The sequence below is a fragment of the Rhea pennata genome, chromosome 8 (assembly GCF_028389875.1).
Source record: "Rhea pennata isolate bPtePen1 chromosome 8, bPtePen1.pri, whole genome shotgun sequence".
Classification (NCBI taxonomy): domain Eukaryota; kingdom Metazoa; phylum Chordata; class Aves; order Rheiformes; family Rheidae; genus Rhea; species Rhea pennata.
In genome coordinates this window covers 2,735,798-2,758,642 of record NC_084670.1, presented here as the reverse complement: position 1 = coordinate 2,758,642, position 22,845 = coordinate 2,735,798, and the positions used below count along the sequence as shown (strand labels likewise).

The 22,845-nt window shown below is 40.6% G+C and overlaps 1 protein-coding gene across 1 annotated transcript in view; it reads left to right on the top strand.

Moving 5' to 3' along the window:
* Window positions 1-5,142: 5,142 nt before the first annotated feature.
* The window catches only part of RAVER2 (ribonucleoprotein, PTB binding 2), a gene marked incomplete at its 5' end in the record, with an annotated part of 36,830 nt that continues 19,127 nt past the window's right edge, over window positions 5,143-22,845 (top strand). The window contains 4 exon segments of the mRNA XM_062581559.1: window positions 5,143-5,164; window positions 5,167-5,366; window positions 15,377-15,443; window positions 19,429-19,898. Coding sequence (XP_062437543.1) covers window positions 5,143-5,164; window positions 5,167-5,366; window positions 15,377-15,443; window positions 19,429-19,898 — 759 coding nt within the window.

Below are 22,845 nucleotides of genomic sequence, written 5' to 3'. Positions count from 1 at the left end.
CTGCAAAATAGTATTAACCTCTCTAAGCGTGTTTATTTCAACTGCAGCTTAATTGAGGAAATCTCTATAAACAAGGCAAAATGTGTTATCTCAGCCAGAAAACCTGGATAACAAGGAGTGCATTTTTTGTTGTTTTTTTCTTGTTCCCTATGAAAACAGAATAAACATGTGTAAGTTAGTGTGACACTTTAACTATGTTTACACCAAAAAGTCATGTTGCATGACAGTTTCTATGGAAACCTTTTTATAACCGAATAGCAGACTAGTTGGAACTCTCATAAAAATCTTAAGAACATATTGGGAAAGTTTAACTTGACTTACATTCTTCATGCCAGTTTTCCATATTTAACAAGTTACAGCATTTTAAGGGCAAAGTATTGTTGTGGTGTTTTGAATTGTGATGTCCACTGTCATGATAAATCATTGACAAGCTTACAAAACCAAAACAAGTTGGCAGTGAGATGCATATTTCATTCCCAATACGTACCAGCTATTCAGTCGTTCATCTTAAAGCTTTGTTGAGTTTTCCTCAAGTTTTATAATTAGCCGGATGTTCAGCCGATGTAAATGGAGATGTGCTGACTTACAATAGCAAATGTTTTAATTCAATATTATAATTTCAGTATTTTTTATGTGAAATGGTTTCACATTTTCTTGCAAACTTTCAATATTTGTTTCCAATGCCTTAAAAAAAAAAAAAAAAAAAAAAAGGCACTTACAGAGAAGCTGGGACAGAATGATTTGACATTGCAATTTGCAGCATATTAACAGGATAGCCAATAAAAATATTCTCTGAAAGAATATGGCGCACACAGTTGGGTGGGTTATACCTGCTTTTTTAGAAACCCCAAAAGCTTTTTTTTTTTTCTTTTTTAACGCTAAGATTGCCAAAACGTATGTTATTTCTAAATTTGAAATTGACTCTAATGAAAGAGGAAAAATAAGTCTTGGGCAGGGAAAAAGTCTGATTTAAAGTAGGGAGGGAATTGTTTTAGAAGAGGATATGGCTGAGATTCCACTGTGAGTGTATTAGCCTTTAGTGCCACTTATGGAAGAGGACTGTACTTATTTTGTGATTTAATATTTCTGCTTGAGCTTATTTTCTTTCACTTGAAATTATGATCCAAGGAGCTGAGTTTGCTTTGTAGTGGTTTGTTTTGAGATTTACTATGTTTTTGCTATCTTTAAATGTAACTTTCACACTGATTTGCTCAGGATATTCACTGGCCAACAAACATTATACATTCGATAGTAAAGACCATGATTCCCAAAGTGGATGTTAAATTACATTCCAGTGTAATGGTATCCTCAGAATAGTTATTTGCTTTGTAAGTTATATTCCTCGTCTCTCTTATTTTTTACTGCTTGTTTGCAGACCACTGTCTTTTACACAATAGAAACTGAGGAGGTGTTGCTAACCAGTCTCTTTCTGTTACTGAGTAGATCTGTCATTCCTAACCCAGCTAGGAGCAGTGTTATACCAAGTTTCATAGCTATCAAATTCCACTTTGTGTTCAGCTGCGGGCGAAGTTGCCTGAAGTGTTTTTGTGTAGAAGAAGGATTCAGGAGTAAAGAAATTCTTTTCTTTTCTTTTCTTTTCTTTCTTTTTTTTTTTTTTCTTTTTTTTTTTTTTTTGGGGGGGTGGGGGTAGGAATATACTTGACAAACTCTAGTGTGAGTTATGCATTGCCAGTATATGTAAGGTACCTGCTAAGAAGCACAAGCAAAGTGAAAACAACTGTTTAGTGAAGTCTGCATCTCTGAGCAAAGCTGGGGGCTCTTGGGATCCCTGGAACAATCTGTTGCCCATCTGGCATCTCTCAGACAAGACGGCACTGTTGGGATATGATTGATGGACCTGAAGTCTGATCCGATATATTGCAGTTCCTAAGTGCTTGGAGAATTAACATTAATCAAAGTATCTCCGGTATTAAAACAAGCTTAGCAGTTGATTGAGAAGCCTCACAATACCTGTCGCAAGCAGAATTTCCGTCTAGACGTGCAGAACTGTTCGGTTGTTCAGTGGTGCATTGCAACCCTGCGCTACAAGCTGAGACTGTGCTGCAGCTGCGGAGGGGTTATGAAGTTTTTTACTTCATCAGGATACCAAAAGTATCAGTTGCTCAGACACTGTGCTATTCTAGGTTGGTAATTTGATACGAAATTCAAGCTATTTCTTAATGAGCCACACTTTTAATTGTTACTGCACTGCAGAAGGTTATATTAAGAATGGCAAACTTATTTAAATTCGTTAGAAAAAATAGTGAAAGGAACTTCTGGCACCTCTGGTATATTTTCGAGGCAATTTACATTTGTGAGATAAACATGTTGATTGAATACTTAAGTGACCATCACTGAATTAATGGTGGTTACGGTTAAATCTACATCTTCGCTTTTCAGAAGTATAGTTCCCTAATGAAACAAAAGGAGCAGCTACGGCTTGAAAGAAGTCATAATATAAAGAGAATGATACTGTTTCCACTTTGTTCACATTAAGTAGTGCTAGAAATTGGGGGTTTTTATGGAAGCTTATAATTTGCAGCAACTGATGAATTCCAGACCTGCACTGCAGGAAAATGAATCAATTAAATTGTTTCAGGTTTTAGAAAATGTTTAAGTTTCTCTTTTGTATAAGCAATCCTTTTCTAAGAGTTCACAGATATGTTCCCAGTATCTCCTATATCCAGGAACACTAGGTGCATCTTTGAGATGCAGTAGGTGTTCTGAACCATGGTTTTTATTTTATCTGCACAGATCTGAATTTGTTCGAATGCTCAAGTCCATTCAGAAAGGATGTTTGTGCCACAATTCCCTTCTAACACTTTCTTCCCATGAAAATGAAAAATATAAATACACATGTCCTTCGAAGCTACAGAAGCATGGGTAAGTTAGTCTTTATCTTAGCTAGGAAAGAGGAATAAAAGCAATTCTTGTGGGTAAGGACATGATTCTTTATTAATAAGGAATTTAGTGAGCTACAAATGAATTACTGCGAAGTGGCTTATCTGTGCAACAACATCAAGTCAGCAATTCAACCAGTTATGCTTGCAGATCAGGATACTCTTTTCAAGCAGTGCTTTTTGCTTAGACGGCAATTTTGTAATGTAATGGAAGTGCATTAGAAAGCTGAGGACAGAAAAAAAGACTGAAAGCTGTGTGCAAAACATAAGCATGTAAAAGGCTTTGCTTTGAAAGCAACGTAAACTGAAAGTAAGAGTGTGCACACAGGAACATGTCTCTACTGTGTTTGCACATGGGAGTATGGTCTGAAATCAACTCAATAATGGTAAAGACATACAAACTGTGGATCGCTGTCCTCCTCCTCTTGGGTGCAGCTGTACAGGGGGAAACTGTTACCGCCTGCATTTCATCCTCAGTTGCTCAGCACCATCTCAGCATCTTTCTGAAGATGTTTCTCTCTCTGGCAAATGCAGCAGCGCAGAGCTTGCCTTCGGGCTCCCTAACCTGCAACAGTCCTCATGGGCCAGGTTAGCCAAGACTGTGCAAGCTCACTGTTTGTTCTCACTGGTACCAGTTACAAAGAACAAACTTGAGAGATATTTGGCTGGCTGGTCCGAAGGAGTGCTGGCCAACCCAGCACACGGGACAGGAACCTCTTCTGCTGGCCCCGTGTTTTGTAGATTGTGTCTCTGCACTTCTGGTGGATACTGTATGGTAAAATTGGAGAATACATGTGGCAGGAGATTAACTTGTGAAATGAGACAATTGTGTATCGAATGCATTGCTATTTTTGTGGAGGTTCAAAGAAGACTGGATTGTTGGTTTGCACCATCTTTATGCCATATTAATGTACCCACTGCTCACCTGTGGAGGCTGCAGAGGACTTTGGTTCTTGGTTTTTTTTTTTGTTTGTTTTGTTTTTTACTTGGATTATTTTATTTCAAATTATATTATCCTCTCATTCTTTGAAATATTGGAATGACAAGCATGACACTTGAGTTCTCCTAGTAGCATTAAAATTCTCCAGGTACTGTTTGTTGTGTTGTAGATTAAATCAGCCTTGACATTCAGGGTCAAGAAATAATATTCCAGTAATTCCCAGCGAGGTTTGTTTAGGGGGTTTTGCTTTTCGTGTAGGGTGATGCACGGCCTATTTCCCTGCTCATTTTCTTGGAGAAGCTCCTCGGGCAGTGGCAATGCCTTTGATCCTTCCTGCAGCACCTTATAGGTGCCTCCTAGGGTAGGAAAATCCCCTGATCTACCTGTGCAAGGTCAGGCACGTGCACGCAGAATGAGACCTGAGCGCTGTCATCTCACATCAGTCTCATTGGCATCAGAGGATCAAAAGAAGTTTAGATAAAATAGATGAATGCCTTGAATCGTAAAACATGACCTTTTACGTATGTATTGTGAAGCAGGAAAGATGTTCTCATTTCTCTGGAACTATTTAGAACTTTTGACTTTAATACAGAACTATAGTTTGTGAAGGATCTTTTAGCACAGCACTTTGATTACTTAAAATTCAGCTGCCCCGTTCAGCTGGCAAAAAGGGGCAGGTACCTTTGAGGAGTTTTTTTCTCTAGCTGGGGGGATTATTGGTTATCAGCATCACACAAGGGGAAGCAGTGTGCCCCCTTTGAACTCGAAAAGTACATTTAATGGTATAAATCGTTGCTCTGCTGTGACAACCTGATGAGCTTCAACAAACTGTGTTTTTCTTAAAGTAGCAAAGCAGGCCTGAAACTTTGCGCCAGCTTAATCCGGCGGTGATGCCTGAGGAGACGGCTGGGTGTTTCCCTCTTCCTAGCGGAGCGGTCTTTTTCAAGGTGCCAGAAAAACTTCTGACCCCGTAGCTGTGTGACTCGGGTAGGATTTCGTGTCAAGTTGGGAAATTTAAATAGTCGCAGTGGATGCTGCAGCCTTAAATCCCGTTTGTGAGCGTGTCCGCTCGCCGCCCCTTCACTCGTAGCTTTTTCTTTTCTCCTTTTTTTTTTTTTCCTTCCCTCCCTCCTTCCCCCCTTTCCGAGGTAGTTATTAGAGGTAATTCGTAAACGCCGAGGGTGGCGGGTGCAACCCGCTCCTCAGCCCCCGCGGGCAGGGACGAGCCGCGGGCGCCCAGCGCCCTGTGGGGAGGGGGAGCCGCCGCCGCCGCCGCCCTTCCCGCCGCGGGGCGGGGCGGGGCCTGGCGCCGCCGCCGCCGGGCGCGCTGCAAGATGGCGGCCGCAGCCGAGCGCGGCGCGGAGGAGCCGCCGCCGCTACCGCTGTCGCCGCGGGGGGCTGGGGCTCGGCCGCCGCCGCCGCTGGGCGCCGAGGAGGTGGCGCGGCGCCTGGGCAGCACCCGCCGCCAGCTGAGCAACCGGCGCAAGATCCTGCTGCGGAACCTGCCTGCCGAGAGCAGCAGCCAGGTGCGTGCGCGCGCGCGGGAGGGGCCGCGAGCGCGGGAGATGCTGAGGCGGCGGCGGCGGCGCCTGAGGCGCGGGGCGCGCAGCGCCGCGGACCGTCCGCGGGGCCCCTCGGAGAGGGGGCGGAACCTGCCTCGGCTGCGCGAGTCCGAGCGGAAAGCTTCGAGCCTGGCACTCTGGAAAAGGGGTCTCTTTTTCCTTTTTCTTAATTTTTGTTTTTCCATTTTTCCTGTTTTTCTCTTCCCTCTCTCTTCCCTCATTGGTCTTGCTGAGTCCGCTGGCGGCTTAGGAAAGTTCCTCTCTGGTTCTTGCAGCGGGAAATTAGTGAACTCTTAAAGCAGATGCTAACAGCGCACGAGTCAGTTTTTAAATGATTTAGTTGTGCTGCCGGTTACCAGGTCTTTAGGGACTCCAAACCAGTGCGAGTATTTAACTCGACGCACTAACGTAAAAACACGCAGTTACGGTTTTTATTCGGAAGCGCTCCCTGCATCCCTTCCTGCCTCTCTCCAGGGTGGCGGTACCTGCTTGCTCAGGTAAGTCCTTCCCACCTGCAGGCAAGCACAGTACGTGCAGGCCGATGCTCTTCCCCGGCAAGCGTCCGTCCTTTCTAGAGGAAACCTGCCGCGGATCAGCGTGCTTTGGTCCAGGCTGCGGGACTGCCTTGCCGCGGCCGTTCCTGGTGTTTCGCCCCTGTGGTGCCTCCCAGCCCGTGTGACCGCGCTGCAGCCGCTTCGCGGGTCGCCGCAGGTTTATAAACGGGAGCTGTGCTGTGCCGCAGCAGGATGGTTGCACCGAGCTTCGCCTCTGTTCCTGGCGGCTCTGGTGCCCTCCTCTGTAGCAAGCTCTTGCTAAGTCACAGCTCGGAAAACCCTGCTAATCTCTGTTGCCTTGAGGGCCATCGCACGTCGCGGTGGTGTTGATGGAGAAGACTTCCTGGCATGTTGCAGCTCCATCACCTTGTCATACCCTGCAGCGCAGTTGCATTAAACATCGCTGTTTCCCACAGCGAACACTTCATGGATCCGTGCGTGAACCGGTTAAATACAGATTTGGTGTATATGGAAACCATCAAATTTGGGGCTGTGTGCTCAGACAAAGAATGCTGGAAGACAGTGTTAGTGTGAAGGTCTAGTTCGCAGCCATATGGTATCTTGGAAGTTTGCCCACTTTGCTTTGACGACTTAGGAGTAGCACTGAGACCGGCATCGTTCTCTCGATGTGTGAGACTTGTGCTGTTCACGTACCGCCAGGCTAGAAGCTACTGCACAGGTCCTGAAATATAATTGGAAAAGATGTTACTTTAATTTTTAGCATAATTAAGCAATTGGTGTTTGTATATGAAGGTTGAATAATCACATTATGGAGAGGAACTTTCTGTTCTGGAGTGGTTTTGGAAGGAAAAAGTATGTTTGTGGTCAGGCATGTTAAACATAGCTGTATATTTGGCTGTCATGTTATTTCCATAAATTACCATGAAATTTATCATATCTTAAATCCGGTTAACACCTTTGGCAAACACTATGCAAAGATGTTTTCTTTGCCACTTTGGAGTTGAAATCGTTGATTGTCTAAGTAAAATTTATTCTCTGTAATGAAAGAGGTGAATGTCGCTGAAAATGCACCAAAGCAAATGCAGCAAATAGGATTTCAAAAAGTAATTATTCATCTCTGGTCCCTGGAGTGCTGGGTTTATCATCAGTCATTGTGAAGAGTGGGGCCAACCTTTACTAAAATAGCTTTCCAGTAAGAAACATTTCTTTTGCTGATATAGATATTGTTGATAGAGATGTTCAGTTTTGTCAGAAGGCTTATTATTTTCAAAATGAGAACAAAACTCCAAAATTTTCAGGTGAAATTAGGTAGTGAGCACTTTCTACTGCCTGTTGCAGCTACGTATTATTCTTTTTCTTTTTATTTATTATTGTATGTGTAATCTTCTGTTACCTTTGGAGCTCCACCTGAGTTAAATTGAGGTTAAAAAAAAAGATTCCCAAGGCCACAGGAAAAATGTATCTTAGTCAAGAAGTTTCTGAAGCAGAAACAGACAACCACAGGTCTATAGTCTTAGAAACCAAACGAAGATTTTCAAGTGTCAGAAGTGATGCCATGTGGCAATGGTGAGGGGGAAAAGGGTGCCTACTTTTGAGTCTTGATAAGTTAGATTTCCCTTTAAATGCATTTGGTAACACAACATCTGTATTCTTAAGAAAATCCAGAGCCTGTTTTTAGGAGGATGAACAGTCCAAAAAAAGCACCCTGTAGTCTTATCATTCTCAAGTAAATCATTGTTCCCTTATTAGCTTGGTTTATCACATGTAAGTGTGAAGGGGAAGCAAATTAAGTCAAAATTATGTAGAGAAGATGCTTTTTACAGTGGCCTTATAGCTCAGTCTGCAGGTATTTGCTAGCAGGTTTAATACTGCATCAAGCAATTCTCTCACTACAGCCATGGAGAAAAGCGGGGTTTTTTTGGTATCAAGTTTGCGATAAACATTTTTGTTACTACCTTTACTGACTACTGTGCTTGAAGTCAAAGTCTCTGATTACTGTTTTGTTTGCAAGTTAATCGATTTTGTACTGACACATCACAGTTAAATCTTCCAAGCTTGCCACTAATTTCCCATTTTCATCCTCATCTGATTCCTCCAGCGTAGTACCTAAAGTGCACTTGACTACGGCTTGACTTGACTGCCAAGATCTCACTGTGTACAGTTGGAAATTTTTTGCCTTAACACAGTATTTGTGTCTGTAGAGAGACAAACGCATGTTATCAAACGTGTCGTTCAATAAACTGACGTAACTTGCTGCGATCTCTCTGAATCCTGAGATAAAGCACCATTAGCTGTACAGCTATATTTTTAATTACTTTTTTCTGAGAATATAAAATTATGTGGACATTAATTTGTCCCTAGTCTGACTGAGAATTCTATTAGCTTGGTCAGCATTGCTAGTAAAACTGCTTACCAGATCAACTTCTGCCTAAACTAAGGCAGTGTTTTCCCTCCCTCCCCCAATCAAATGTTTTTTGTCATTGTGGCCGTATGAAAACTGTATTAAAAAACTTGTTCAATTTCTTCTTCTGATAAGGCATTCTTTCTTCTCTCAGCCTGACCTTCCTTCTCAAAAGCTAGGAAAGAAGTTTGAACATACTTAAGATTTTGAGGTAATATTGTAGCACTGGCTACTGCTTTAAAGGAGAATTCGGGACATTGTTTGAACCAAGCCACATCCTGCATCACAGCTTGCCTTCATCTTTCTCTATGGATCTTAGTTCATGCCATCAGGAATACCACGCTGCATACTAGCCTTTGCATGCAGGAGGTGCTTTCCAAAGAGAAATCCCCTCTCCCCCATTAGCCTTTTTGTAAGAGTAGGGGAGTGTCATCTGCTTTTACCAGAGTAATGGTTTTATGGTTCCACTAAGCTAAAAGGCTATAGGCAGCATCCAAGCAATCCTAGCAGGGCAGTGCTATGTGATATTTTACAGTAAAGCAGGAAAGATCTCACTGGTATCGGTATTTTTAAATTGTCAGATGGTGGGCCTGTTCTCATTAGCGCCCTTTGATGCATTTTTGTGGTGGGACTGATGTTAGCATCAAGGATGGTTTAGCTCAGCTGGTTAGAGCATGGTGCTAATAATGCCGAGGTTGTGGGTTCAGTCCCCGTATGGGTCACTTGTTTCCCTGCTGAGCAGGGGGGTTGGACTAGATGATCTCCAGAGGTCCCTTCCAACCTTGCTGATTCTATGATCTTTGCAGAGAGACATAAAGGTAAGCTTACCTGCAGTTTTCGTTTGCATCATTGCTCAGTAATAAATTAGTTGGAGTTTCCTTGTGATTGCTCTGTTGTGCAGGTATCTCTGTGAACCATCAGTTCTGAGGAATCATCTCATACATCTCAATAGCAAGTAACAGTTGCGTACTGTGTTGGCAATGCACAGTGTTGAAGGTGTGCAGCATGAACCGGAGGTCTTTGGAAGGGCATGAAGCTGCTCAGGGTGCTCTGGGGCACAGGAGGACTTCTCAGGGCAGAGGGAGTGAAGGAAGTCCCAACTCCCTTTTGTCCTTCACTGCGGGAGAGATGCCAGGAACTTTGGGATGACCAAGGTGTCATCATCTGTGTCCTCATCTGTGTCTGCTTAATTTCCATATAAGTGGCAGCTTATAAAGGTGATATAAATAGGCAGTCTGATATGCTGACATACCAGTTAAGATCTCACAAAATTGTTCTTAGGAAGAGTAGAACTTGGATCATCTTTTTTATGGATCATCACCGAAATGTATAGGAAAATCTTTTGCCTTCCCTCCTAAGGTTAGATGATTGACAGGGGCAGTTCATGTTTTGATTCGCCTGTTTGCTCTTTGCAGCTAAGGAACCAGTGATGCATAAGTTGCATTTGCTTCATGTAGGATGTGAAGTAAAGTAGGGCTGATTAGTTATTTTAATGCTCTGTAATTCTTCTTTGGCACGACAGAATCTAAAGTCAAAGCATTCAGATGTTGGTAAAGAGCTGGTGCAGTCCGCTCATAGGGATTTGCTTTGCCTTTTGGGACCTGATACTGCTCTCCATGTTTTTTTCCCCCAGTCTGTTTCTGATCAAAAGGCAGATCACCAATGAGAATGAGAATCTGCTTTTTATCTTCTTTCTGCCTGGATTAAGCACAGTTTTTCTTTATTCCTTTTTGATCAAAAGCCTTTTATGAACTGTGATGTTCTAAGGGAATCTCTCTCTTCCCCTCTGTTGTATGCCAGATGCTTAAGTAGAAGGGGTCCTTGTGTTTTAGTTTGTCCTCTGTCACTATGACCAGTTTATTTGCTGGATAGTGAGGAATGCACATGCCTTAGGATGGATGTGCTTTCTGATGTTCTTTATTGCTTTCTTTTTGCTTTGTGCTCTTGCTCTCTCTTGTTGCCCCATCTGTGTCTTTTTTTGTATGTCATTTGGTTTGCATACACTCAGGTATGCCCAGTGTCATGAACTGTTCTTCTTATCAACGCACTAACATATCCCTGGAAGAGCAGAGGAATACGTTTTTCATTCCTTATCCAGGATATGATGAGAAACTGTTGTACTTCTGTCTTAATATTTTCTTCTATTACTATATTAAAGGTCTGTGGAGTGTGTGGGTTTTACAAACGTGAGAGTCAGTTCTTAAAGAAGAGACCACTACTTCAGTATGCCCCAAAGGCAGGTTATGGCCTAGAATCACGGGCTTGATTTTAGTTCTGGTTTCGTAGGCTTGTGGTTATTTGTGGAAATGAAGGAGGTGTGCTCTGATGACGAGGTTGTGGACCCACCCGTATGCCCCCTGTTCCTGAACACCGGGGCAGGCGGGAGAGCTGGCACACGTCTTAAACGAACACTGGCTGCTGGACCAAGTCTAAGAGTGTGCTTTAAAGCAATGATGAAAAATACGAAAATTTCTTGGAGAACATACTCTGTGTGAGTTTCTATGTGCAGCTGGCACAGAGAGCCCAATCCTTGTCCAAATTTTTCCTCCTTAGCCGTAAATATTAAGGAGCAAGGGAGACTTTATCTGGCAGTCGATGCCTAGCGGGTGAAAAGCTGGGGACCTCTCATCTCTGCCATCATTAGCTGACAGGAGAGTTTAAACTTTCACCAATGTTTTGTTATCTAAACCTCTTGTGGGAAGTATCTAGTGCTCTAAACCACACTTCTTGCTCTCCAGCACATTCTCTGTGTTTTTTCCTTAGTAACAGGTTATTTTAAACTATGTTGATGTCCTCTTGCTTATTACCTTTTCTCACAACAGACTTTTTTTATATATGTCTACTCTGAACTGCGTGCATTGCCGTGTGCTCTGTAGTTTGGTGCCTAAACCTTTTGAATTAAATAGACATCCCTGTATGGCATTTGTAAATGTAAAGCTTTTCCCTGAGAAATCTTTCTCTTTCCTACTCTGCCTACACAGATGAAAACAAAGTCTTTTCTAGTTGTGAAATGATTTAAAACATCTTGACTAGCCAAATACATTATTTGGTTCAACTGGTTTAAATATAATTGATTCCCATTTCAAGAATATGTGTTTTGTGAAATTTAGGCCTTCAGCTACTTACTAGGAGCCAAGTTATAGGCCCGGCTCGTACAGTGTTTATGTTGGAAACGCCACTAAAGCTTACTGTAGAAATCTTGCCAGGCACCATTATAATGGTTTAACATTTTTGTTGCCAGAATAACATAATATATATAGAGAGGGAAAAACTTATTTTTAGGGTGCCGTAGGCTTTATCTACAGTATATTGTGCCAGGTGATGACTAAGTATTTCTTGCATATATTTTTGCTTGCAATCCTAGGTCTTTGGTATGACAAGGTAATTTTATTAGAAATAATATGTTGAGCTTTCTTGATTTGGTCGGCAGGGCAAACGTGCCTGGTAATGACTGCCTTTCTTGTGCATATTTGAGGAAGGGAGGTAACGAAGCACAAAGACAGATCCTCTCTATGGAAGATGTTCTTTCCCTTTAGGAGATGCTGATATCAAGCAGATAATACAGCGAAAACTCATATTGGTAGTTTTTCCACCCAAGACAAGATAGGACAGGCCAAGAATTGAAGTTTTTCAAGACCACATTTCTTACAGTAGCAAATAATACATTTTACATTTTTTTAAAGTCTGTCTAGCCTATGTTTACAAGTGCTTTCTCTTAAAAAAAAAAAAAATAGATTTATGATTTGGTTTTCCTTTTTCTGTGCTCCTTTTGGAGTATGAGCTGATTATTCTCTAGTTGAGATTTTAGTTTTTACTAATGAAGAGATTACCTAGTTTTTTAAAGTGTTTTTTTTTTTTTTTTTTTTTTTTTAAGAACTTTGAAGATTTAAGGGTCTGTGTAATAGCTGAGCATTATTAGTTACATTTCTGTCCCAGGATGTTTAGTTAGAGCTGCTGGCATGGTCCATGTGTTTATGCAACTGCTGTTGCCCTGAACAAGCTTCCTCTGCTGTTTTTCTCCTCCTCTCCATTCCTGTGGTATGTATCGTGCGCGGGGACAGATCCCACGGGAGCTGCCATGCTCCGTTTTTCTTCGGCACAGGCACACCTGGGAGCTGTGCTCGCACCAGGCTGCTGTGCCAGGAGCTGGTGCTCAACGTCGTACCGGGCTCCAGAGCCCACTGCGGCTCGCTCCTCGGAGTGCAATTATTGAGAGCCAAGATATGCGCCACTGTAAACACCGCTTGTGTTGGAAACTGCGTGAGATTCATTACAGCAGTAACTCTGCCAGAGAGCATTATAACAATTTACAATTTTGGTTGCCAAAATATTATTATCCAAGACGACATTCAGTGTATGATGCTCATGGCAACTAGACCTTCTGTGTGTCAGCGGATATTGCCATTTTGTGTAGACTTAATATGATGCAGTAAAATCATTTATTCTTGTAATTGTCAGTTACATTGTTTAGGCTGGATTAGGTTGGATTCATAAATGAGAGGAAAAAATCCTTTAGGAGAAGCAGTTTTGTAATTCTTGCATGGAAAACACTAACCATGGTGGGGCTTCACCAGCAGGTGATGGGGTGACACCTGGAAGCAGAAGCCACCGCTCCTGCATGGTGTCATGATGGATGCTGTTGCAGCTGCCTTGCAAAACGCGGGCACACGGTGACAGTGGCAGGACCCAAATGGTGGCACAGCAGGTGCCATGCTTGGGGAAACAGGCCTTTGCTTCAATTCCCAGCAAGCCAAGAGGGTCGCAGCTGAGGAGATACCTGACTTGGATCACTTGTTTCTCCTCCCAGAGTAAACAGTCCTTCCTGGCCCAAATACTGGATAACTACGAGGAGCAAAAGAACCAATGATGTTCAGCACTGTTGGTGCACAGTGTGTGCTGGGATGTAGTTAAACCTGGTTGGGAGCAGTGCTGCTTTCCTGCTGCTTTCCCTGGCAGTCCTTTTCAGGGCTGGCTGGAGCGGAGGCTGTTAAAAAAACAAAAGGATTGCAGTGCTCATCCTTTTCTAACTGACCTAACTGTTGAAAGATATTGAGGGTAACATTCAGAAAAATGATCGAGTCATTTCTCTAAGTGAGACTTGAATTCAAAAGCCAGCTTAGTACTTTTGAAAATATTACAAGGAGTCTTAGCTTAATGTAGATTGATAGAGACATAAATCTGTTTAATTTAAAGGAGTTTACATTTAAGGGTCAGTGTGCTGCCTTTTATTGTAGTAAATTGTCACAAACGGTCCTTTTATGAAAGATGATTTCACTGAAATAATATATAGACCCAACTGTGGAATTACAGGTCTCAGTCCAGCAATGGAAGCTGTAGGAGCAGAGAAACAAACATCTTTCAGGAAGAACCTCTTGCAGGATCCTGCCTGAGTTTGCAGCAACCTGTGGAAATCAGTGTAAAATTATTTTGCTTAGATCAGTTTTTCGTTTTCATTACTTTCTCATCACTTTTCACATGACACCTCAGCATTATGCCTTGAAGATAGACTTACCACAGGTTGTTTTCCTTCTCAATTAAAATTTCAAATAGTCATTAGGAAGTCACCTGGAATCATCTGGTTCACAGAGGATTTTCAAGATAGTGTTAAGAATCATTTGAAATAATACTTGCTGCTACTTAATTGCCTCATAAAACTTTTAAGGTTATTCTTCTAAAATAATGTATCAAATAGAAAAAGAGGACACATTTACTTTTTTTAAGTGGGACAGTAATAACTCCATTGGGAGTGGCTTCAAGGTCATAATATAGTTGAGCTCTGCAAAGCTTTGGAGAAAGCCCCTTGGCTCATCAGTTTCTCATGATTTTGAACAAACTGCTGTCGTAACTCTTGTTAGAGAAATGTCCATGGTCAAAGCACCTACCTGACTTGAAGCATTGAATTGTTCCTCGCATATTTTGCTTTTCAGAAACCACCTTCTTATCATATCTGAATAGAAGATGGCTGGGAGCCTGAGAAGCACTCTCATGTATTATTAATATAGTATTTGACAGCTGTTAACTAGTGAAACTAGAGATTGGTGTTCACTTGACTAAAAGGTGTACACTTGATACCAGACAGATAGGACCTAATTAACATCTAAGTAGTATTTGGCAAAGCTGCAGGTAGACTGGGCTCCTGGAAGTTGTCTGCAATGACACTTTCAGATAAAGTTTGTTCATTAGTCTGCTTACTCAAACCGTGTTTTGTTTTACTGTATGGCACTTACCGGCTAAAAGATTAAATATGTCCAAGTTACTACTAACTGCCTCTTCTAGGGCAGGTTAATTTTTGTCTCTTCCTTTTTGCAGTTGAGCTGGTAATAGCCCAAGATTTTTTGTGGGTCACATGCATACATTTTTCTGCAGGAAAAGGGGATGCAGCATACCCCTCCTATGCTCACTCCTCTCCGACCTGTCCCACTCTCCTTCTCTTTCCCCGTTAATTACTCAGAGCAGATAAAGGCAAGGAGCTCGTCACTGACCACCTGTGTTATTGACAGAGGATACTTCCCGAAGGGGTATTCTGGGCAGAATTCATGGCTAGTAGAAAGAATATTCATTGGTAAAGGAGTGGAAATCTGCTAAAATGAACTTGAGCAGTTAGAGGCAGCTAGAGTAACTGTTGCATTTGATCATAGCCTTGCCTGCCCTCAGTAGACTGCATGATGTAGTATTGCTGATATCTCTAGTCTGTGTAATGTTTTAACTATGCTAGCTGTCCTTCTGAAAAATTGTGTTTTTTCCTATGTAATGAACTGTGGTGTAACTCATCTTTATCAAAAGATAGTCAGCAAGACACCCGGTTGTGCCTATATGCCTTTATATAATGAAAAATAAATTTGTCAAATTCGGTAAGTTCATTTCTCATATGAGATTAAAACATGACTGCAAGATTATAACAAGCTCTTTTATAAACAAATATTTGATAGCGTTTCCCTGGTGACATTTTCTGTTTATTGGGAAAGTTTTAGTTCAAAAGACAAAGCTGAATTCATATACTTATTTATTAAGTCTGATGAATTAATTTTTCTGATGTTGCTTGTACTTGTCTCTTTCAGGAAATCCATGACTTATTTAAAGATTATGAAATAAAGTATTGTTATGTGGACAGAAATAAAAAAACAGGTAAGAACTTAAAATCTTCCAGTGTCATGTGTTTCAGTGCTGTGAGGAAATTAAGGAGGAACATCTACCATGCATGAAGTCACCAGCTGTCTGCCAGTGCATCACCCGATTAACCCTTGGTGGGTTTTTTGGCTGTAGAGTTTGTCAGCTTCTACCAAAGTCAAGGGAAAACTGGAGAACATATTGATGTCAATGACAAGTAGATTGGCCCATTGTGGTATCTTTTGGGCATTCCTCTTAATCAGTGTCTCTTTGGGAGAAAGTGAACCTAAAATGTCTAATATCCTGTGAAAAATAAATCCTGAGGCCTCTCTTAGAACAAATCTTCACAAGTGTGTATGACTTGAGGAGAGGAAAGTGTGTCTAGCTCCAGATGCATTAATGTCAGGTAACGTAAGCCAAAAACACTTTCTTTTATCCATACTTAAATCTTTGAAGGAAACCTTTTCTTGAATTATGTTAAATCTTGACTTTTTAATGTTCGATCTTCCATTTAGAAATTAATTTTCTAAATACGGGATTCACAGATTCCTAGTGCCTGTGAGATACAGAACTGGGCAAATGTTTCTGTGCCCATTCCTGTCCTTCTAAATCACCCTGGGTACCACACACTGCAGCCTGGGTCATCTCATGAGGTGACCTTGCATTGCAGGGCCAAGTCTCAATGCAGTATCTCTGTCAGATTTCAGGCATGATTTTGCCAGGATAATGATGTTTCTGGCCCTCAGGAACAAAAGTTTGTACTTTAGTGTCCAATTATCTTGTGAATTTGATTTCTGAATCCCTGTAAGGCAAGTCTGTGGGGGAGGTACTATAATCTGTTATCTATCAACAGTCATATGTATATATCTGTGTTCAATGTGATGGACTTATTTGGAAAATACAGCTAGTTGCAGCTGCTGGGAAAGACTAAAAGAAGGTGATTTTTACCATTTAATCTAGATCTTCTCATACATAACTTTTTTACTACATGCATATTTGTGTTGGCGTGAGTGTGTGTATATATATGTCCCTGTGTGTGTATAAAATAACTTGAATATTCCCGTGAATTTTTGTAGGTCTTTTACTGCATGCCTCTTCAAATTCTAGTGGCTGGAGTACGCTGCTTTTGCTTTTTGCTTCTCCTTTTGATACAATAAATTATTTTATCTCAGCATTCAGGGGATTTACAACTGCTTACTGTCACAGAACCTTAACATGAGGCTATACAATCAGCAAAGGTTGTCTTGAGCCTCTTGGTTCTACAGGCTCATGTTCTTAATATTAAAGATTATATTTGATGTTAGTAATTTTGCTTTGCAAAATTTGCTAGTGATTTTCACTGTGTCTGTGGATGGTTATCCGTGCTTATTCTAACTTGTTTAAATAAGTACCGACACATCAGAATAGTCATTCACCCAAAAGATATTCAGATATGTAGTGCAGTGTGAATTGTTCTTGTAGGTAGCTTCATTTTTATTGTTTTTTGTTGTTGTTAAATACATTTCATGTCTTTTTAGTTTGATGAAAGTAATCAGAACTCTTTTGAATGAGATGTAAAATTCTTCTGAGTAAAAACAGTTTTTATTTACTCTACAAACTTATTTAAAATTGATGATGAGCTCACAGAAATGGCCATAAATGACCTGAAAATGTTTGGAAAAAAAAATCTTAAAAAAAACTCTGAATTTTTAAACTTGTTTGACATCTATCCACATCTTTTGTGTAACCATTCCTAGAATACCAAATATTATCCTATTACAGAAATCTTGCAGCACTGTATCAGAATACTGGGTTGTACAGCAGTGCTGATTGCCTTGTATTTTGTATCTGTTTCAGAACAGGTTGCCCATTTCCTCACAGTGTTGTCATTATTTGATTACTGATGTATCTTTTGAATTACTACAGATTGTAAAATGCACTGCAAGTGCATTTGTTTGTACAAGCTGATTGCTTGCATGATCTGTAGCAATGTTCTCTGGAATAGCAGAACTGAGATCTCAAATATTATGTGTTAGTAAGATTATGCTCAATTCTTCATTTGCTTTGTGAGTTGATACAAGGTAGTCACATTTGTGGCACAGTTCACATATGGCTTGAAAATACTCTGTGGATGTTTATATTTTATTTAGAAATCCTCTTTAGACTGTTAAAGGTTTGATTATTTAGGCATGAAAGAAAATGTTATCATTTCTGCCTCTGAACAGTGTCATCTTACAATTCATTTGCGTTTTTCACTTGTACAGTGGTGTTCGTAGAAACAGATGATTAATAGGTGTATCTGGAATAAAAGATGTTTTCTGTTCAAAGAATAATCTTGCTACCAGAGCTTCCTGGAGTTGAATTTCAGGAAGTGATCCTATTGCAATAAGATAGGATTTGTTGTGACTAGCACAAATCTATCCGGAGTCATGGTGTGGTTTATTCATAGAAAGGATCAGTGAGAGAATTTCAACAAAATAACTGTAGTTAAAAAGAAAAGAAAGAAAGAGAGGAAAGAGAGAGAGGAGAAAAAAGAAAGTGTTGTGTAAGTAATTGTACCAGGACCTGATTTATGACCATGAATTCTGTACTATTCTTAGTTTTGGGATACTTAAGAATACTGTATGTATTTTTTGGCTTGAGTTCTTCCTACAGAAATGATAATTGCATAGTGAGGAAGAAAGCATTCTTCATACTTGTTTCTGGACAACTGAGTCTCCAAATTTGGTTATAGGATAAGAAAATACAGTTACCACAGTTCTCAGGCTGCGGTTTTGAACAAGTTTCTTATACTGAGTATTGTTGCTGCAGACTTTCTCCTCTTCTGTCTTTGGACCTTTTTGACTGGGCTCTTCAGCTTTTATACTCTGGTTGTATGTGTCCACTGAGAGAGGAGTCAGAAGAGGCGGATTGGGAATGGCGTAAGCTTCCTTGCTTGGAAATGTGGGGAGATTCTGCATCATCCAGGCTAGATACGGTGTGGTGGTCAACATCTGTACCCCAAAGCATGGGCCAGCAGGATATTTTAAATAGTAATGTCCACAGCATAGCTGTGAGTTTTCTTTACTTTTCTTTTTTAAGATTCAGAAATGTTTGTGTTTGAGGTATCTGAGTAAGTCTGTGGCCATAAGGCAGGGTGGGGTACCTTTGCTGCAGTTCTAGCAAGGTCAGCTCCATAGAACGAGAGATGTTCCTCCTGGGGAATAAAGGTCCCTCTCATGAGTATCATTAAGGTAGAATTGGAATAGACTGAGCTAACAAACTGAGCTTTCTGGATCATTTCAGGAGCGATGCTGGCTCAAATCAATCTGCCTGTTAGGGATGTGGTATTTCCTCACTGTGGCAGACAGTTGGATGGCATTTGAAAAGTTTCAGGCAAAACCTGGGGTCAAGTTTGAATGGAAACCCTGATACCTTTTGTGTAGTAGCTTTTTGATGTCTAAAGAGTGGCAGGCAGAATTTGTTTATCAGATGCTCAAAGAGGTAAAGGGCGTTGTTCAGAAGACCTACAGACTTGATACAGCATCTTTCACACATTTCTATTAATTTTTATTCCCAATTTAGAATGTTTTAAATGTCTCTTAAGGACTTGAAACCTAAAAAAGATCCAGTAACCACAAAGTGAGAATTTATGGATGCTGTCTCCAAATAAATTCGGTTGAAGCAGTAATATGTTGACCTCAGTGGAAAATGTAATTACTCTTTGTTTACCAAATTTAAGATGATGTTGGATACTAAGTAGTGAGGGTATATATGTTTATATACACACTCACATTTAATATTTTTGAGTTAATTAGATATAATGTCTAGTTGATAATGCCAGATTTTGAAATATATAACATAAATGCCAGCATTCCTGGCTCTGTATTGCTTCTTCACGGTAAATTCAAAACTCCTGTTTTTCCCCTGTGACTTACACTAGTGGGTTTTGGGTTGGCTTGGTAGTGAGGCAGGCTATCGTAATTACTTACGTAGCTTGAAGGAAGCTATGGTAGTTAATGTAACTTGTTTTGGTCTTTTACAGCATTTGTTACTCTGTTAAATGGAGAGCAGGCTCAAAATGCAATTCGGAAATTTCACCAGTATTCTCTTCGGGGAAAAGAAATATCAGTGCAACTGCAACCAACAGATGCTTTGCTGTGCATTACTAATTTACCCATTTCGTTCACATTACAAGAGTTTGAAGAACTTGTGCGTGCGTATGGCAATGTGGAGAGGTGTTTTTTGGTTTATAATGAAGTTACTGGCCATTCAAAAGGCTATGGCTTTGTGGAATATATGAAGAAGGACTCTGCTGCAAAAGCGAGACTGGACCTGCTGGGGAAGCAATTGGACGAGAACACACTCTTTGCACAGTGGATGGATGTTAATCAGCTGACTCCAAATCTTATTCACTCTAAGTGCCTTTGTGTAGATAAATTTCAAAAAGACTACGCTGATTCAAAAGAACTGACGCAGACTTTCTCACTAAAGTATAAACCTGTGTTCTGCCAGGTATGTTGAATTTGTATCTCTTGGAAGATCAAGGTTATGATTTTAAATAGCTCTATGTTTGTATACTTCACTGCTTGCTATCTTGTCTTCTTTTTCATTTAAACAGTGAATGAGTATGCATGTGCATTGCAGAATATGATGTGGTATAAACGTTTTATTGGTGTGGGTTTACAATCATTGCAATATCATCTGGGAATTCTGCAGGAGACCGCTCCCATGAAGTGCCAATAAAATGTTTATAATGCATCCCATTTTCGTGTATTTTATTGAACGTTATTTCAGAAATATTTTAGAGCTTTTGAAGTAGATGTTAATAAATGGTTTTATTGCTCAGTGAAGAAATCCAGAGTGTATGAGCACCGTAAGTGCAACTGTGTAGATTGTGGAGAATATATGTAATTAATTAGAAACCTCTGAAAATATCTAATGTGTTTTTTCCATGGCTTGAGATCTAATAGTTGCAAGCATGCTGCATTGAAGTGCTGCATCTTTTGGGAATCTTGCAGGTACAGAGGAGGTAGATCCTTACTTGTCTTTGCAATTATAAGGGATTCCTTCTCATCTGGGTGGCCTGTGGGATACTAAACAGCAAATGTTGCTCATACAAGTCCTGCAGACTAGTGCACCATAGACAGGCAGAAGGAAGGCTTTGTTTATAGTCACGCAGTTGGGTATGATTTCACTTGTTTTTTGTTTTATTAAGTATCTTGAAAGGCTGCTCGGGGATTAGCTTCAAGGATAAGCAGCCAGGGATTTTAAGCATCTAAGAGCAGGAGGTCCGTTAGACTGTCTGGTCAGACCACCTGCAGGCCATTACGTCTCCCCAGAGCCTCTTTTGGAGCCCCGGGAACGTGCACTTGGCTAAAGCATATCCTTGCACTGACTTTGTCCAAACACATCGAGAGGCAGATAAATTGCAAGTAACTCTTTCCAGCAGCCACTCGTCCCCTGTTACTGCGCGCTTCGGTCTGTCTCCTTGGTTGGCCTCAGCTTTGCTCCACTGGTGCTTGTTTTGTCTTTCCTTCCCAGATTGAGGAGCCTTTGCTTCCTGTAAGAAGGTATTACACACTGTAATCAAACCACTGCTCAATCTTTTTTTAATTAGCTGAACAGATTGATCTTATAAAGTCTTTTACTGAAGGCCATCTTCCCAGCTGTCAGATAATCCTGCAGCTGTTATCAGCTCCCTCAACAGTTTTTCAAAGTTCTTTTAAAATTACAGAGTTCAAAGACTAGCAGATTTCTTTGATAAAGACTGTTCTCCATAACACTGTTCAACTGTGCAGTTAGACGCCATTAAAAATTGACCTTTACCTCGCTTCTTTAATCCTAATGATACATGAGTCACTCCTGGCACAGGTGGAGGGGGGGTGTCCTGTATGCATTACGTCAGGTAGTGGCACTAGGTAGAGGTTTACAAAATGCAGGAATTAAACAGCATGCTTTTGTGCTCTAAAAGAGGTACCTGGTCAAAAACACATACAAAAAGACATTCTTGGCATGCTCTCATGTTACCTCTCACTTGTATAAATACATTTTATAATATACTTTTTATAACAAGTCTATTATAAATAGTAGTTATATAATATTAAAGATACTAGATACCTTCTATAGATAGATCTTATATCTGTAGTATCTGTGTAGTCTCTGTACAGTATAGCTCTGGTAGATATATAATAATAGAAGGAAAGTAGGTTTACTTATGATAATTTATGATTTATTCTCAGTGATTCTCAGAGGATAGATGTGGCATATTCTCTGTCATGCCTCCCATTTCCTCCGGGCAGGGAAAAGCCCTGCCTGATAAGGGAGGCCCCCGCCCCGGGCCATTGGGCTGTGGCAGCCGGGGAAGGCAAGGGGCGCTGGCCAGCGTGGGAAACAGAACATCATATACCCATGTCATGTATGTTTATCCAAACAGTGCCATGTCAGTTTTGTTTTTATGAATGAGATGACCTAAGAGCTAAGTATAAAGAAAGGCAAGAAAAGAAGACCCGAGAAGCTGTGGAAAATGCAGGGAGGGGTTGTGGCATGATATGCAGAGAGGTAAGAGAGAGTAGAGCAGCAGAAACCTGAGGGGGTTCAAGAGGGAACAACTAGGAAGAGTGCTTTAGCTTTGTCTAGTAAAGTTTTGTCAGAAGAATTAATGCATTTTAGAAAAACATTACGTTTATTCACACTCTTGCTTTTTTTACATCTTGAGCATTACAATGTCTTTTTTCTCCTTTCATTTTTAATGTCTTGGCAAATCCAACCTTCACACCACCCATGCAGTTAGTTCTCCAGGGATCATTTTGATCATTGTGCCCAGCTCCTGATATGGCTTCTTTGATGTAGCTGTCTTGTACTATTTTTCTTCCACAACTCAATTCTGCTGTTAACTCTGATGCAATATTTTGTCACGTAAATATGTGTGAATTAAAATTATTAGCAGAACTCAGTAGAACCCCCTCTTTTTTGATTTATTTAATTTTATTCCTAAGTTTATATATATATATATTTTTCATTTTGAAATTACTTTTATTTCTCCTCCGTTGAAAGTGGAAGTGTTCTGTCAGGAAGCTGAAGCCAGATACGTATGCATGGTTCTTAGAAAACTGGCATTTGCTGCAAGGAACTTAGTAGATAATGACACACATTCCTCTAATGAAATGGACAACCTCTCATTCCTTTCCCAGGTCAGCTTTAAATTGTATCTAGGAGGTCTCCGTTGGTATTTAGATATGAGCAGAGGGCTTTTCTTCAGTACCTCTTTATTTGGGAAGTTGAAAAATTTCTGATCCGTTTGCAAAATACTGATGCTGTGAATATACGTATTAAGGAAGTTTTTCTCTGTGCAACCTACACACACACACACACACACACACACACACACACATGTGTATAGATATATGCATTTATATATATATAAAATATATATATATATATATAATTTTGAACAAACAGA